The sequence below is a fragment of the Amphiura filiformis genome, chromosome 2, assembly GCF_039555335.1.
Source record: "Amphiura filiformis chromosome 2, Afil_fr2py, whole genome shotgun sequence".
In the NCBI taxonomy this organism is placed as follows: Eukaryota; Metazoa; Echinodermata; class Ophiuroidea; order Amphilepidida; family Amphiuridae; genus Amphiura; species Amphiura filiformis.
The window spans coordinates 14,133,591-14,152,815 of NC_092629.1; the positions used below are offsets into that span (position 1 = coordinate 14,133,591).

Here is a 19,225-nt window from a genome sequence, read left to right on the forward strand (position 1 = left end):
ACCAATACAAACTCCTTCTCAAGCGCACCCACCCGTCAAGTTTAAGGAACGTGCGACCCCCAGTCTCCGAGAAAAAGCAGTTTTTACTAATTTGACCCCTGGATGACCTTGGGTGACCTTGACCCACTAACCAATATAAACTCGTTCTTCCTCATACCAAGCTGCACCCACCCACCAAGTTTGAGGAACGTGCGACCCCCAGTCTCCGAGAAAAGAGGCGGACAGACAAACAGACACACAAACACACAGACAGATTCTGGTGAATTATAGTAAGACTAGGCGGTTACCCGTATTTGGCGGTTCTCAGCTGTCGCGATTACCTGGCTGATGGTGACTGTACTCACCAAGTTTTATGCCCATAGTTTTTACTAATTTGACCTCAGATGACCTCAAAATGACCTTCCAAAATTTAGCTCTAAATGTTGACTGTACCCACCACGCTTCATGCCCATGGCAGTTTTTAGTAATTTGACCTTGGATGAGCCCAAAATGACCTTCCAAAAATTTGACTCTAAAAGTTGACTGTACCCACCAAGTTTCATGCGCATACGACATTTTTTTACTAATTTGACCTCAGATGACCCCTGGGTGACCCCGGATGACCCCAAAATGACCTTCCAAAAATTTGACTATAAAAGTTGACTGTACCCACCAAGTTTCATGCCCATACGATAGTTTTACTAATTTGACCTCAAATGACCCCTGGATGACCTTGAGTGATCTTCGCCCACTTACCGAAACAAACTTGTTCTGTCTGGGTCCAGATGCACCCACCCACCAAGTTTGAGGAACGTATGCGACCCCTAGTGTCCGAGAAAATAGGCGGAAAACAGTTTTTACTAATTTGACCTCAGATGACCCCTGGGTGACCTTGACCCACTAATCAATACAAACTTGTTCGGTCTAAGATGCACCTACCCACCAAGTTTCATGCCCATATGACAGTTTTTACTAATTTGACCCCTAGATGACCTCTGGTGACCTTGACCCACTAACCAATACAAACTCGTTCTGTCCCGGGTCAAGACGCACCCACCCGTCAAGTTTGAGGAACGTGCGACCCCCAGCCCCGAGAAAAACAGTTTTTACTAATTTGACCCCTGGATGACCTTGGGTGACCTTGACCCACTAACCAATATAAACTCGTTCTTCCTCATACCAAGCTGCACCCACCCACCAAGTTTGAGGAACGCGACCCCGGTCTCCGAGAAAAGAGGCGGACAGACAAACAGACACACAAACAGACAGATTCTGGTGAATTATAGTAAGATTTGGCCATTTTAGCCTTAAAAAATGCCCATTTTGAATGCTTGGCGCGAATTTATTCCACTTTTGTACCATATTTTACCAGTTTAGCTTCAATATGGCAAAATGTTTAACATGCTTTGCATACATTTTGTACCATCAACTTAATCTATTGCCAAAATGTGCTGGAATCACAGTGGATGTGCCAGGAATTTGTTCTGGGGGAGGGGAATTGGGGGCAATGTGAATTACAATCATTTTGGGGTTTTGCTGGGGGGAACAGTTCTGACTGGGGGAATTCAGCCCCTCCCTCATAGATTCACTATGCTTCAAACAATTTCTTCCAACCCCTATCCCCACAATGTCAAGAAGAAATCTACGCCCCTGATTGATTCGGATGGGACTTTAGTCTGAGTGAAATTAATGTGTGACAGTTCTAATACAAATAATTTTCAATTGATACATTCCTGCATGTTCTACAAACTAGGTCTAGCATGCTTTAGAAAACATGAACTTCCAGTAAACAAATTATTTCTCAGGTAACTTTTCTTTCACAAGAAAAAACTTGTCAGTAGTGAACAAACTTTTTGAGAGATTTCAGAATTAAAACTTCTAAAGAGGTTTCAGAATTATCATTTTACAAATGTAGGGTATGAGTGTGAAAAAAATTGTGCTATTCAATTGAAATCCATACTCCCTAGATGGAAGACATGATCTTTAATCTTCAACACCGAGTGTGAATGTCAAATGGGGTTGCCTGAATGGGTGACTCCATTTGAAAACTACTGAGAGATTAAGGTGTTCAATATATGGTGTATGGATTTCAACAGGAATACAGGCTGTATCAAAATGATTGGTACCCACCCGGGGGTACCCATCACTTTCTAATGATTATGGACATGACTGCAACATCAAAATGTAACATAGGATCTGTACAATTTCTTGATTAATGTCATAAACAGTCATATAACAATACAGTATGGTCATTTCAAAAAGATCCAATGTTGCATTTGGAAGAGGTATACCAATTATTTTGTCTATATTATTATATCTAAAGTGGGGGGGGGGGGGCTAAACGAGGACAACAGGACCAGGGGATGAAGGTGGGACTGTTAGTGGAGCTTGATGCCCTTTGGTTTTATGCCCAAAACATGCAAATCAACCTATTTATGACATATTTTTAGCCACTCAGCACTCCTTGAAGGTTTCTGGGCCCACCCCTGGTCACTGTATCACCCCTCCCCACTTTTATAAAGGCAAAGTCCTCCCTCTTCCCCACCACGGAAATCTGTGGTTGAAATTGTGTCAAATGTTGCACTTGTTTACATTTTGAGAGCGTGCAGAGCGTATACACGGCAGTGGGGTTCTGATTGGCTGAATCAATCGTCTGAAAATCATAGCAACAGACCGATAATCTGATTGGGTGTCAAATCGTTGGCTGGCACAGATCCGCGCCCTTGAAGTGAACACAAAGTTCCACATAGGCCCTATGTCGCTCAGTAACACAGCGCTCGCGTCATTCTGAGCAAGGGACTGCCGTTCTTTTCTGAAACCCAGTGTAGTCACTATTTTGTTGAGAGAACTGTTTTATGTTATTTTACATACATGGTTTGTACTTGCATTCATGTGCTTCACATGATTGCTGGAATCTTGCGAAAGTCACGCATTAGTACCATACTTGACGCAATCATGAAGAATGTTTGTCATTAGGATTTATACTCATCTGTCAATACAAAGTTCTTTAACCCCAATGTGTTTGTACATTCATAGAATGACCTTTCAATATGTTGGGTACAAAAACTCATCCCCAACAACTTGTGGGTCAAGTTTGTACTGTGATTGTTATGTGGGGTTATGGAACTATGCATTGAAATGAGAGTATCATTAGGATCTATTCTCATCTTTCAGTACACAGTTCTTTAACCCCAATATGTTTTACACTCATAGATCTATACATTCATGATCTTTTAATGTTGGGTACAAAAACTCATCCCTTACAACTCAGGGCTAAAGTTTGCGCTATGATTGTTACATAGGGGTTGTGGAACTACACAATGAAATGAGACTATTGACTTGAGTGTTTCTATTTATAAATGTCAATTAGGTACATAAGGAAATGCATGTTTCCTTATATGGCTTGGTAGGATGGTAACCATTACATACACATGCATTGATACCCCTATGCCATATTCAATCGATATTGCAAATGTCAGGAAATAGTGTTCTCATGGAAAACATCATTAACAACTGAAATGGGGGGAGAGGAAAATGAACAAGATCGAGGATTCTCCAACGACCACTATCTCTTTATGTTGTTGTTAATGTTACTGCTGTTGCTATTACAACTACTGTTGTTATTGATTGTTGCTATTGTTGTGGCTATTGTTGTTGGTTCTGTTGCTGTTGTTTTTGCTTTTGGTGCTGTTTTTATTGCTATTTTTGTTGCTATTTCTGTTGCTGTTTTTGTTGTCATTTTTGTTGTTATTTTTGTGACTATTTTTGACACTATTTATGTTGCTGATGCTGCTGTTGTTATTGGTTTTTTACTCCCTATTTTGTTGCTGTTGTTTTTGAAGATAAAATTGTAATTGGTTATTGATTTGACTGGATTTGTTGGTTAAAAATTGGGGTTGGTTTAAGGTTGAGTTGCATTTTAGGTTCAACTAGTAAAGTCTGACTTAGACTCCACATCACGGCCAGATGGAATCTGAGCCAGGTTTTTACAATAACGCAGCCGTGCAGGCTTGTGATTGGCTGTTGGAATATCAAGGTCGGCAGAATGACCATATGAGGAAATGCAGACTCCAGGTTGTTGTTTTTCCATGATGGTGTTGTGAAATCATCATCACACACATATCGGATGATACAAACGTCATTTCTAATTTTCTCTGTAAAACCACTGTAAACAACTTGTAATAGCTGTGACAATGGGGTATTCCATGTGATAGACTAGAACCACATTAAAACACATTTCTGGGATGGGTTTTAATGTGAACTCTGCTTGTGTGCAAGACAATTTCACCCTATATATGCGAAAAAGCATTGTGACATCAGTGCCCTGCACCCACACACACACACCCTGTAAGGCAAAAAAAAAAGGTTTGTCTCAAAGCTCGCACGCGTATTTGTAAATTCCTGAGATTTGGAAAAAAAGAAATGCGGATTTTTTTTATTCCATAAAAAAAAAATTTTTTTAGTTTTTCTGGAAAAATTCAGTGAAAATCAGATTTTTTCTCCAAATACCATGAAAAAGTCGGGAATTAAAAAAAAAATCGCATTTCGCATTTGTTTTCAAGCCACTCGTGAGCTTTGAGACAAACCATTATTTTTTTTTTGCCTAATGCACTTAACATATGTATGAAAATCATGTTCACTATACGTTAATTTCTGGAATGTGGATTCGAGTGTCGTGTAGACATTTTCTATCATGGATGCAGGATGGGCATCCCAGAACATCACATTAAAACGTTTCAATGTGGATCGCACTCACATAGTCACCCATGATGTTTTGCAATGATTTATTCTCACACACGTGATAAACGCTGTAAAACCACTGTAATAACATCCACTAGCCAGTAACAATTCTGTTATCTGCAAGAGCTATTGGTTTGAACTAAACTATTAGCCAGACCGCAATATGTACCTGGAATACTTGATAACTATCTCTCTGATAACCATCATAACAAATATAGTATTATTGCAAAGTAAGCCTTCACACAGAGTGTCCCAATAAAAACATAGTTGTTTTTGTTGTGTTTCAGGTTTGTCAACTCTCACAATTCAGCGTGAGTCTCACACATTTTCATTCATTTGGGTAATTTGTAGTTCGAGAAAATGTTCATCGTTTCTTTGGTCCCTCCCCCCCCACCACCACCACTTTTTAGATTCTGGACAGCCCTGGCAAAAAAAATGAGGTCAACAATTACCAAGTTTAATCAGCAAGCAAGATTTCCATCCCGGTACGGACCCAAGTAATTTCAATTCCGAAAAGTTGACAACCATGATGTTTTCTTGTTGTTGTAGTTGATGTTGGGTTTTTTGCCGATGTATTAACCCAAACACACCTGAGTACTATAAAATACTACTCGATATATGCACTGCGCTTGTGTGCATCTCACATGATGTGATAATGCAATCACTCTAAGAGATATATAATTATGCACATTTTCGTTGGCCGGGCCAGCGAAAGACCCGTGGCTAAGTGTCACCGATCTCGTGCTTGGCATGCAAGGGGTTTCGGGTTTGAAGCCAATAAAGAACAAAAACTTCTTTGTTTGTTTTCACTCTTTATCCCTTCCTTCGTTCCCTTCCGGTCGCCAAAAAGCCCTTCTGGCGTTTGGGTTAACAAAAGCCTCTTCTACTTCCACTTATTTGGAGCTAATAAAATAATCATCAGTGGGGGAGGTGGGAGATGGACTGCACCCTACCCCTTAACACACACTACACTAATAACAGTTATAATATACATGTATCTTCCACTGCAATTGTAGCATCATTTTTGGCCCTCTCTTTTCCAAACACTTTGTAACACACCATACTATACTAATCAGAGTGAGCTGCTGCTGATAACCATGAAAGGTTTAACCTACTTTCCAACCATTTCAGATTCAACGACCAAATCTTGAACTTGCCCTCTAGTTAACATTTTGAAATATATTGGATCTCTTTGCTCAACCCAAAAAGCATCTCAACTTTTAACTCTGAATCACTGTCATGAAATTTCAAATGATTTGCAAACATTTTGACATTACTGACAATACATTCACCATGATCTCACATTACCCTCATTGTCATACAAAGTCCTTATAACCCCAATATGTTTGAACATTCATAAGATGACCTATACACACACTAGGATCTCACATTATGCTCATAGGTCAGTACTAAGTTCTTTAACCCCAATATGCTTGTACATTTTTAAAATGAACTTTTATTGTGCTATTAGACTCTGCCTCATCTCTTCATAAATAAATATTGACAAAGTATCATATTCAGAAGCGCATATTTCTTCCATTATTACATCCCATTTAGCATATTTGAATATAAAGCTACAAAAAAAAAAAAGTTTTACAAGCAGACAAGACATTTCAAGTAGTGGAAGTCAGTCAGGATTTTTATTTGTGTATATTTTAGGCTAAATTGACCGTAAAATATCACCAAAAACTTGAAAAATCTGCGAAAAAAATTGGTTTTTCAAAAATGATTTCAAAATATGTTTGCAAAAAATTTGCAAACATATTCAGAGTTGGAGTATATTTCAATAGGTCAATTCAAATCGAGAGTTTACCAAGCTCCTGTTTGAAAAGTTTATCCTTGTGTACTATATTGTAACTTTCAATCAATTTCATTATTATTAATGTATTTCTAGTTAACTGATCCCATTTTGTTTTTTAATGTGTACATCTTGTGTAAATTTTTATATATTTCCTATGTTTGTTAACAATGTACTTTGTATGAGCGTGTTTCTACAGAGCCAAATACCGCTTTGGAAACGGTATGGAACCGTTAATCACTCCTGTGGAAACAGCCTCCAACGCCTTTTTGCAACGCCTTTTCATCGCCAACGGAAACCTCGTTGGAGTAGGTTTTTGCCGTTGACGAAGCGGGTAGATTTTCTGTGGAAACAGACCGAAGCGGTAACTTGCCGATTATTGAGCAAAATCAAACAAAATGGCTGTTAATCAACATGTTAATTGGACAGACGACATGACAAAAACGTTAATAACAGCCTGGGCAACATAACAAGTCCAAACTATTATGTAAAGCCACAATTTATCCGTGATACGGAAAAACAGAATAACTCACAGAATTCGGGGTTTGCTCACGGAAATTTGTAAATGCTACAAAATAGACAAAAAAATGTGTAAAATGTAAAACATTTCTCTTGATTTCCAAAATATAACAAAAAAAATTAAACAATCCATTTTAGCATTAATTCTAGGCCTACGATGCAATATTCTGGCCATACTACCGTACAAAATACATTATGTTTGTCATTCAGATTAAACGGTATGAACACGCCAATGGCAAAAACCTGTCTGTGGAAACAGCAGGTTAAACGGTAAGATAACGGTAAGATAGCGTTATCCATTTAGCGGTAACTTAGCGGTGCGCCTGTAGAAACACGCTCTATGAGGGCCAGCTTGGAAAGCAGTGCTTGTCACTGAAGCTGTTTTACCCTCAATAAAAGAAATATTTCTATCTATCTACGAGGGGCAGTCAGTATGTTTTAAGAGTTGACTCGTGACTTCATATGTGGATTGTTTTCATAGCATTTCTCAATGATTACATAAACACTGTACCTTTGTCTTTCAAACAACACATGTAAAAATTATATCACACGCATGATTACGTAACAGCATTAGCATAAAATCAATGGTCTAGAGTCACCTGGTGAAATTGAGCCGCTTTTTGTTAAGGGAAATAAGAGGCTGAAATGAGGTATTGTTGTATTTTTTATATTTTCTCGGGAATTAAAGTATGAAGAATGCTGCCTTTTGGAACAGTAATAAAACACAAACTACCAGTTCATTAAACCATGTTTTTGGGCTGTAAAGGTTTTAGTTTATTTAAAATGCATGGTCAAATATGTCTTATTTTTGACAAAAACAAGGCTTTCTTTCTACAAAAATCTTGATATTGCCAAAAATAGCAAACGTGGAAATTTAAGTTTTTTTGCCAGTTCTGTTGACTAATCTCCAAACATTAAAATGGGAGTCTCCCTAGAAAATATTTGGATCCGTGATTAAAATATAACTGTTATTCTACCATTGTTACATTTATACAAAAAGTAGTGGTACAGAGAGAGAGGCCATCGTTTGAATGAGAAATTTATTTTTAAAACTTTTCTGTTCATTTCAGGTTGAGATCATCCATAAAAATTCATATGAATATTTAAATTAAAATTTTCATAGCATTTTGTAATATTTTAGGCCCTATTTAGATGGAATTTTGCAATTTTTGCAACGTCCCATTTCCACCAAAGTTTAATGGCAAGTCTCATATTTTACCAAAGGCAAACTGAGGACCTAGTGTTTTATATTCCTGCCCAAAACTAGCCATATGCACCTTGTACTTTTGCTGTTCTCGGACATTTTAAACACATGTCTTTGCTGTAATTTAAAAGACCCGCCTTTTTATGCGTGATTTGGCAGTGTCCCTAGTCTATTGATTTTATGCTAATGCTGTTACGTAATCATGTGTTGTTTGAAAGACAAAGGTACAGTGTTTATGTAATCATTGCGAAATGCCATGAAACAATCCACATATGACGTCACGAGTCAACTCTTAAAACATACTGACTGACCCTCGTATCTATTCCAAATGAATAAATTTTGGCCACAAATCTATTGACTTTACATGATTTTAGCAACAAAAATTTTGTTTTTAAAAATCTCCCAAATTGCAAAACCTGGATTGGTCAGGCCCGTAAAACAGGGCTGGTTTAAATGACAAAATTGTCAAGTAAGATTTTAGTATTTGGGTGATGATGATGATGATAATGACCATCGTTAACTACTCCTAGCAGGCATATGTCTGACAATGTGAGCACAGCTAGAGTTTCACTGTTCAGTATGTTTACCTGTAATTCTGTCCACCACTTAGGCAAAAGTGATCAGTCAACCAATATTTGAACACCTGCTTCGCCAAAACAACATTCAATTTTCATCCCACTGCTATTTCACTATGTAACAATTGGTGTACTTCTTTTTTCCCCATTTCAAGAACCACTTGACCATTCTTAGTCAGTGGCTGTGGCTTAGCTTGTTAGCCCTGAATTTCATTGGTTTCTGCATGCCGTCTATCACACACAGTAGACGGCAGCAACTGCATCGTCGCAGAAGATGCTTGTCGAAGCGCGAGTATGTAGTGCGTTCTATAATAATATGCGAACGAGATCACAGTACACACAACTAAAATAGTAAATAAGTTTAGTTCATTTAAGAAAAAGGGGAGTTTTCATGACGGTAACTTAATTTTTGATTAATAAAACAGTGTTGAGTTATTAAAATGAATATTTAACTGACTAAGAATGAGAATAAACAATAGGAATTTTTGTTTTTACTATCCTCTACCGTGTGATAGACTACAGGCACATCCGATATTTTATCGTAGTGGATGCCAGCTCACGCAAAATATTGGATGAACTGAGGAGAAAGGAAATTGTGGTCATCCTTAGTCCACCCTGTTGAAGGCTACAGTATTAGCCTAGAGGTAGAGGATGGTCATGTACATGTAGTTTGGTTTGCTAGGCTATCGGTCGGAAGGTTGTAAGATCATGAGCTTTCTCATTTATCCTCTATCCCACTCATTGTGGCCCTAAACATGCAGACATCACAGTGGGTGCATAGCGTGCCGTGGTTCGGAGAGTCACGTAAAATGGTGGTCCCATGTACCAGAAGAGCAATGTCTGGACATGAAGTTGCAGGCCTTTTCGTTAAGGGCAGGGGATCAGCCCGGGCCTGTTGTCTGCCACACTCAGCATTTAGGTCAACTTGTGCTGCCCTATGGGGCTTGGCAGCATATCGACCCGTGGCGCGTTTTGAGAAATCTGTGTATTCAGAAAGCGTGGATAAATGCTGTTTTATTTTTTTATTTTTTATTATTGGACCTGCCTGTCATCTATCACACGGTAGAGGATAGTAAAACAAAAATTCCTATCGATTATTCTCTAATTGCATGACCAAATTATTTTTGAAAGAAGAATATTAATAGTGCACCTTCCTACTTTCACATGCATGCAAACTCAACTAAACTGTCTCCAAACATTGAATTTGTGCAAAACTGGGCTATTCCAGTCTAATATCCTACAGAAGACTTTCGGATGCCGACTTTCTCCATACCTACTTTTTGTTGTTTTTGCAAACCATCAGTATAACAATTTTTCACACAAAAAAGCCATAAAGCACCCAAATTTGCCATAATTGGGCACTTTTAGGGCCACTTTCAACCAAATGTACCCAATTAGGCGCTCTGGTCTCCACTAGAATACCCACCCATCAAAAAGGAACCCTGTATACCTCAACCAGAAAGAACCCCCTGGACTTATTACACATACACTAACTTTGTAAATTAATCTCCTAAAAGCAGCTAGAGAAAATGAACGTTTGGATAAGGAATCTAAACAAATGCACATCACTAGGGACCACAATAGCCTCATCCCAATGGCATAGTTCAATAACCTCAATTAAACACTGGTAGTGTAAATTTTGACCTCAAGTTGCAGAGTGTGAGTTTTTGTACTCAAATTTTTAAAGGTCATTCAATGAATTTGTAAATGTATTGGGGTTAAAGAACCGTGCCATGATAGAAGAGCATGTTGTTGATCCTAGTGCATGCAGTGTGACACCAAATTTGTTGAACTACAGATCCATATCATTTACCATATGTTTAATCAACATTTTCAACATCCATGGAACTTGGTGACGTCATTCAATTATCACATTATTTTATGTCAAACATTGTCCTTGTTGAATGAACTGAATACTGAAGTAGATATGTACAAGAAAACTGACATTCAATTCTAATAATTGATTGTATGGTTCTATAAATAAATGTACATTATTTTCTACATCACAACGTTATTGAAAGTCATTTGGCAATACAAATATAGAAGGTTTAATTTGTCCTTCAAACTAGCATGCTTTTCAGTGTAATGGGCTGGGCCTTTTTAAAAGCTTTTCTTAGTTATCAAAAAAAAACAAGAAAAAGTGGGATGTTTTTTTAAAACTCATTTAACACTAGCTTGTTTTCTCTCAAAAAAGCACAGCACATAACGTTTTTGCAAATTATTACAGAGACAAACCTCTTTTTGGCCTAAAGCAGTATTTGTATGCTATTCATATTATATCTTTGTGATGGCAACAAAATTAGATTGGTTTCGTCTTGCCTACTGAATTCATATTAAATATGAAATGGAATTTTGTCTTGCTAATGTGCAATGGGGGCACCAATTTCATTTCCCCAGGGAAAAAGGGGAAAGGGATTTATACCACTTCTAACTCCATCCCCTCCCCCAGAGAGAATAGAGTGCTTTGCAGATCTTCATTTTGTCCATCTCATAGAGCCCTGTATCCTCTTCTCCCACATCGACTGCTCAGTGCAAGAAGTGGGTAAGTGCAATAGCTGCCATGTGTAACTGCTATGTGTAGATGAGTACAATTACTGTGTGTAACTTGTCAAATGTTCACAGGGCAGCTATTGCAATTACCCACTTCTGGCACTGAGCAGTCGACATAGTCTCTTACAGTTATGTCCCATTCATCCTAGGCCCATTGCTTCCAGATGCCACTATTCTCTGCAGCACTGACAATCCCTTGTTGCTCCCTTTCCTCCATCCTCCTCGCCTCCTCACCCTCTCCAAAGAGAGAATATTGTTCTTTTCGTCCTAATATAGCCATTACTACCTGATTTTGCTCTTCTCTGTAGCACTGACAATCCCTTGCAAGTTGCTCCCTTTCCTCCTCTCCTCACCCTCCAAACAGAGAATATGGTCCCTGACATACCCATGTTATGTCCCTTTCATCCTAAAAGACCCATTGATACCAGATTCCCCTGTTCTCTGTAACACTGACTATCCCTTGCAAGTTGCTCCCTTTCCTCCCCTCCTCATCCTCAAAAGAGAGAATATGGTTCCTTACATGCCTCTGCTATGCCCCTTTCATCCTATAGAACCATTGCTTCCAGATTCCACTGTTCGATACAGCATTGATTATCCTTCGCAAGTTGCTCCAATTCCTCACCCTCCAAAGAGAGAATATGATCCCTCACATACCACTGTTATGTTCCTTTCATCCTTTCATCTCCCTTGGAAGTTGCTCCCTTTGCTTCCTTCCTCACTGTTCTCTGTATGTAGTATTGACTACCCCTTCCCTTGCAAGTTGCACCCACTCCTCCCCCTCCTAAGAGAGAACACAGTCCTGTACATACCTCTGTTCTTTCCATTTCTTCCTGTAAAGCCATGGCTTCCAGATGCCATTGTTCTCTGTAGTGTTGACTATCCCTGGCAAGTTCCAAGCTTTGCTCCCTTACTCACTGTTCTCTGTAGTATTGACTACCCCTTCCCTTGCAAGTTTCCCCCACTCCTCCCCCTCCTAAAGAGAGAACACAGTCCTGTACATACCTCTGTCCTGTCCATTTCATCCCGTAATGCCATGGCTTCCAGATGCCATTGTTCTCTGTAGCGTTGACTATCCCTGGCAAGTTCCAAGCTTTGTTTTTCCAATGTTTGAATCATTGTTTCACCGAGCTCAGCATTCTTCCATGTTCTGTAAAGGGGGACATAAAATCAACAAAAGCAAGAAATAAAACCCATGTTAACATGTAGGTCTATATTAAATATGGTTGACAGAGCTCTGAGATAGATATTACTCTCTCTACGCAGGTGTTGACTGGAGACGACAAGTTTCAATTTTTTTTAATTAAAAAATTCAGAATTATACATTTTTATGACCATATTGGAATCAGCATGAAAAATGCATTTAACAAACAAGCCTATACCCTGATCAGCTCGTAATCGGTGGGACTCATAACATTGTGGATTGATAGAGAATAGCGTACAAAGAGCTTGGTGCATTACCTACGTGAACCTCGATCGCTGATTTGCCTATTGCGTGACTGATGCTCACTTTTGTGAATTTACGCAGGCATAAGTTAGGACTTTATTGACATGTACAGTAACAAAAACCAAATAATTCTCACCTATTATGAGCAGATCATAGTATAGTAGGGGGAGAGTGGGCTTATACCCAAACAGTTGCAGGTATACATTTTTAAACGATATCAAAACCAGCAATTGTAAGGTCATCGACCACTTAACTTATAATACATTCATGCTATAGAGCTATCAGGGTAAGTCATCTTGAAGAGCATGATTATGTTAGTCAAAAAGTGAATTTACAGCTTTCAAAAGTTGGCAAACTAGATAAGAAAGCATTAATGTTTGACATGAGTGCAAAAGTTCAGGTTCACATATGCCAACAATTTGATTACTATAAAGTTGTGAATGGCATGAATAATGATTTAAGCAAGTAATTCACAACTTCCAGTGTGGCATTGCTAAAAGTGCAAGTGGTACATGTAGGGCCTACATATAAGTCGTGTTCACATTTTGAGTTACACCCGGCATAAACTTGTAAACGCTATCATTGATAAAAATTCCACAAATATTTTCTTTACTCCTACCGCGTGCGTGTGACCCCCGTGTGTCCACACCTAGCCTACGCCTAGAACTACACCGACCAGTTCCACCAAGCATTCACTTCTAGGTAGCATAAGCAACGGCTATCACTTTCGGTGTTTCCTTGACCTTTTTCTACCACACGAAATGTAATTTCTTAGTTCCAACCAATAAAAGGTCAAACTTACACCTGGTGCCAAGCGTAGCGGCATTTACATTGCAACATACGCCTGGTGGACATTACACCTACCTCGCTATTCCTGACTTGTGTCAGGAGTAAACAGAACTTAAATGCTGACCATCGTTCACACTACCACTACTCCAGGCAGCGCCAACCGCTACTCCTAGTAACTTGCGCCGACCAAGTTCCGCCGAGCGTACTCCGACAATGTGTATAGTAAACTATAGTAGGTCTGCTTATCTCATGTCAGGTCAGACAGATATGTGTGGGAATGTGGTTTATCTTTGCTGTAAAGGGGAGGACAAATTTTGGCACACATATATATGTAAGCCATGTTGATATATTTATCTGCCGGTCGGGGTACGTTTACGTCGCCAGGTAAATGAGGACCTACATAAGGATACACACATGACAAATGAGGACACACCTCCCACCGAGAACGTCCTCGGTCGATTAGATATAACCAGGACATCGCAAATAACGTAAAAATGCATTTAAGACAGGTCCACCAATGGGGGGTATTATAGGACGGGCCACGGTTAGATAGTAAGTGGTCTGGTATGTGTGTGTGCGGTCCACGGTATGTCGATTAATTAAGAACGGGTGTGTGAGTCCTTGGTTAGATAGTATTAAATCATATGCAGAATGAGGTCAACATTTTCCTGCCTACACCAGTGGGGTATGGTGAGTGTGTTGGGGTGTCAGTGGGGGTGGGGGGTGTGTCTGTCTGTCTGTGTGATATGTGTGTGGAGGGGTGCATTCCCAGGTGCATTCATTCTTCTCTACATGTACATTGGAGAACCAAAAGCACAGCATCAACATGAGGGGTGTGGAGATGTGTGTGCGAATGTCATCACCCTTGAACACAGACATTTTCATGCAGCCTCATGTTTGTGGAACCGGAGACCATCCCCAGTTCCCTTGTGTGCACAATGGGCTGCAAATAAGTTGAAATTGCATTTGATAGTGCATCCCCTATTAATGATGTAAAATTAGGCCCCAAGTTAAGTTGGTGAGCTAAACGTCATTAATTTGTGTTTAAACAGATGTACAACTCAAAACGTCCCCAGTTTAGTGGTCAAATCATAGAAAACATCTCCGCATTCAACGGTCCAGAACAGAGTCCCTGTTGGGAGGTGAATACATGTAGGGGTGTGTATGTATGGGGGTATGGGGTGTGCCCATATGTGGTTGTGTACATAATGTAGGCTTTCATGTTCTGTCACTTGCTGGCATAGAGTTGTCACATTAACATACAAACCGGGCATACAAATCATATGGCTAATGGGTTATGTACCATAACCATCTGTTATGACATCATGTATGTCACAGCAGAAAGGAATATCCCATTATGCTTAGCGGTATCATAATTAAAGTGCATGTGTCATATAAAATGTAGGCCTATAATAGGCCTACACAAACTATCTCTTCAACTTTCAATTCCTCACTTAACAGATGCTTTATACTGCTCTGTCATTTGTTTGAAAGTATTGTGAAACTATAAGCTCTCTACAAAGTGGCTCTCATTTTTTTGTATACATTTGCTATGGAGCAAGCAGATCTACTGCAATGCATGATGGGATACTCACTTCAGCTGCTGTGGACATACTATATTTTATTGATTTGTAACTGTTCCCTATGTAGCAATCATGACAAACATAATTTAGTCAGACAAAAAGGAACATTTTTGCCCTCCTTCAATTCCCCATGTAATCTACTCATGGAAGGTGGTGAGACTTCCATGTAGCCGCAGTTTGTGGCCCTCACAGACTTAGCGTTTAGTGTGTAGTGTGAGGTGTTCTACCGAGCACATTGCTTGCGCTCTGGATAGTAGCAACAGAGCCCGAAGGTAGTGCTAACTTCCATGCTACTCTTAGGGAACGTTCATAAATACTTTGGTAGGGGGGGGCCGGAAAATTTTGATTTCGGTATGTCAAAACTTTTTTGACCCCCCCTCTGTCTGTATGTTAAACTTTTAGAACCACCCCCCCTCTTTATGGACTGAACACCTTTTGGACCCCCCCTTTTGTATACACCCAAACTTTTCAACCCCCCCCACACACACACACATAATGAAGGTATACTAGTACTTAATATAATCCGCACTTGTTTCCACTATAAGTAATGCTTTATTTTACTAGTATAGTGGATTAAACTTATACAGTTTGAACCTTGTTACAAATTCAAGCAAACAGATCCGCAATAAATTTATCATTTATCAGTGTCACTCTTACAGGCCTTATGTCTATAATAGGCCTAAATTGTCAGGACATCATAAAATATAAATAAATTGCTTTCAAATAAGGTCTCAAAAGTTATTGCATGGATGTATCAGGGGTGTATCCAGCTTTCTTGGTGGGGGGGGGGGCAAATAAAATGTTGGGGCACAGACGAAAAACAATTGCAGTTGCTTTACATACATATATACGGAGCTTTAAAAAATGCTTTACTGGATTGATAAAAGCGCATAGCGCTAAAAAACTTTGTATTTTACTCTATTTACACCTATGATCGGGATGGAAAGGGCTTTATTGTGCCAATGTGCGCGCGTAGCGCGCACAAATTTTGTATTTAACTCTTTAGACCCCCCCTTTATGGGTGTCAAAACTTTCTTGACCCCCTTTTGCCACGTTAAAAACTTTTTTGACCCCCCCTTTTTTGGAAGGTCAAAACTTTTTGACCCCCTACAAATTTTCCAGCCCCCACCAAGGTATTTATGAACGTTCCTTAACAGTACTAAATTTTGGGGATTCAAACAATTTTGGAGATTCAAACAAATTGCCAAATAAAATTCAGTCACATTTCTTTAGCTAGAACTTAAACTGACAATGAAACTCAAATTTTAATATTCAGGCAATTTTCACAGTGGCCAATTTGGAAACAAATTTAATTAAATAACTAATTGCAATTAAATTGGTGAATGACACATACATTTATAAATTTATTTTTAAAATGTATGACAAGCGGGTACAAAGTTGCAAAAACTTCAAATGCGATTATCTGAAAATGGCATTGTTTGTGATACATCACTATGTCATTGTCAATTAATGCTATATTTTTCTGGAATCGGGAGTAAAACTGACTCCATTTGTGGACAGCCACGATTGGCTTGTTGGAAATTCTGAATGTCAAAATCATTAATGAATAATGTCACATTCGTGACATATATCCAAAAATATATCCAAAAAGTGGGACTAGCTCATGTTCGCAATTCTTGGCATACCTACCATGCAAAGACACCTGTTGATAACTGCTTTACATACATTTGAACATACCAATATGTAAACATACACACCATACATTGTAATGCAATGCTAAGAAATAATTCATGGCTCCCCCTCTTCAAATGTATGTGTCATGGTAAAAACACAGATGATATTCTATAGAACAATTCACTTCCCATGTGGAGGGATGGGTGGTGAACAGTGACGTAGCGTGGGTCATCATATTGAGGGGCACCGACCATGACTGGGGGCACTGGGTCTGATTCAGGGCACAGGCTGTTTTTGGCAGTTCTTTTGGGGTGAACTGAACCTGCCTGGTTATCAAATTAACCAGTGACAAGCTTATCTCTGAATTTGATGGGTGCTAATTGATGTCTTAATGTTATTACATCAATTAGCACCTGTCAAAATTCAGAGATAACCTTGTCACTGATTAATTTGATAACCAGGCAGGTTTGGTTCACCCCAGAAGAACTGCTCTGGCGGGGCTTAGTTTACCTGGCAACTCTAGCTTCATTCCTGATCTTTCCCTACATCGCTAACATAGATATCTCTCATTAATCATAACATACAACATCATAGGAAGGGAGCATACATCAAGGCCAGCTGCCACACATGTCCTAAGGTATGTTCCTTTCCCTTGCTTGCTTCTACTCTCAACAAAAAACAGCCTCCCCTTGTACATATTGCAAGGAGGGAATAGCCGTAGTCTGTGGCCCTCACGGACTTAGCGAGCGCGTAGCGCGAGGAACCGAGTGCGTAGCGTGCGATGTTCAATCGAGCGCATCAGCGCTCTCTGGATAGTATACTAATAGCAACAGAGCCCGAAAGTAGTGCTAGGAGGGAACAGCTTCCAAATACTTGAGACTAAACAACAGTCTTGGAACAGCTCCATACATCGCATTCAAACATTCAAGACATAGCTGTCACTCATGACTCCCAACATGATGATGACACACATTGTTTAGAGGTTATAGGAAGGGGGCAACCTACATCCAGGCCAGCACCTGTTGTAAGATTTGTCCTTTTCCCTTGCATGAGGACTTCTACTGTGACCTCAACAAAAGCAACATCCCCTTGCATACATGTAATTGCAAGGAGAGAACAGGTTCAAAAAACCTGAGACAAAACAACAGTCTTGGAACAATTCCATTCATCGCATTCAAACATTCAAGACATAGCCATCACTCATGACTCCCAACATGATGATGACATAGGCCTACATTGTCTACAGGTTATGGGAAGGGGAGCATACATCCAGGCCAGCTGCCACACCTGTCCTATAAAGAATTGTACTTCTCCCTTGCTTGAGGACTTGATGTGAACTCCACTATAACAGCCTCTCCTTGCATATTGCAAGGAGGAACAGAGATTTTTTTTAAACTGACTAAAAACGATCTCAGAATACTAGTACCTCCATACCTTGCATCATCATGATCACAGATTCAAACAGTCAAGACAAAGTTGTCATTCATATTCTTGCAACATGACATACTGTTCCCAGCTAGGAGAAGCATAGGCCTACATCCGGGCCTACATCCAGACCAGCTGCCACATCTGTCCTAAACAGAACTTTTTTTGCATGCATGATTTCTGTGACCTCTACTATTTAGGGACCATTCACAAACACTTGTAAGGGGGGCCTGATGCAAAAAAGGGGGGGGGGCCTGAAATTGTTTGACCCTCCTAAGGGGGGCCCTGAAAAAATGACCACAAATTTTCCTGAAAAAACTGAGTTTATATGCTTTTCTATATGGGGTTGACCTATAATTTTCATGTCAAAAAGGGGGGCCCTGAAATTTTTGAGGTCTGTAAAGGGGTGAAATTTTTTTGCATCAGGCCCCCCTTACAAGTGTTTGTGAACGGTCCCTAAGCTTCTCCCTTTACAGATGTTATAGGGAGGGACTAGAAGTGGTTCAGTTTGCAGATCAGAACACCCCTCTAATGTCGCAAGCTGCCACTTCCAGTGAGTTATTTCAGAGCAACCTTAGATCAGAGAAGATATCTTACATTTCCCATAATGCATTTCTCCCATTTCAATTTTCTGTACTGATTTGCTCTCTGATGTAACATTGGTCAATAGTGACAAAATGTACCTCAATGAACAGAGCACTGAATATCCCAAATGGCACAACCACCACATTTTACCCCTAAATGGCATAATCACTTTTCCTATTTTAACTCTAGATGTCTCAGACTCGGAACTAGTGAAGATTTTAAATAATTTTCACTAATTTAAAGTGATATTTTACACAATTCTTAGAAAAAATGTAACCCTAAATAGCGATTTATGAGCTTCAAAAAAGGGAATCCAAAGTATCGATACAGCCTAAAATGGACCCTAAAGTCTATGTAGCCAAACAAGGACCTAAAACGTTGACACCACTGTATGCTCAA

The 19,225-nt window shown here is 39.4% G+C and overlaps 1 protein-coding gene across 4 annotated transcripts in view; it reads right to left on the minus strand.

Annotated features, from left to right (window-relative positions):
• The window catches only part of LOC140145917 (pleckstrin homology domain-containing family D member 1-like), a 116,334-nt gene that overhangs the window by 60,640 nt on the left and 36,469 nt on the right, over window positions 1-19,225 (minus strand). For all 4 annotated transcript variants that reach the window (XR_011858149.1, XM_072167640.1, XM_072167639.1 and 1 more), the window contains exon 5: window positions 12,368-12,512. Coding sequence is in view for 3 of the 4 variants with exons in the window: in XM_072167640.1 (XP_072023741.1) it covers window positions 12,368-12,512 (145 nt within the window). In the remaining variant the exon portion in view is untranslated. The remainder of the gene's footprint in view (window positions 1-12,367; window positions 12,513-19,225) is intronic.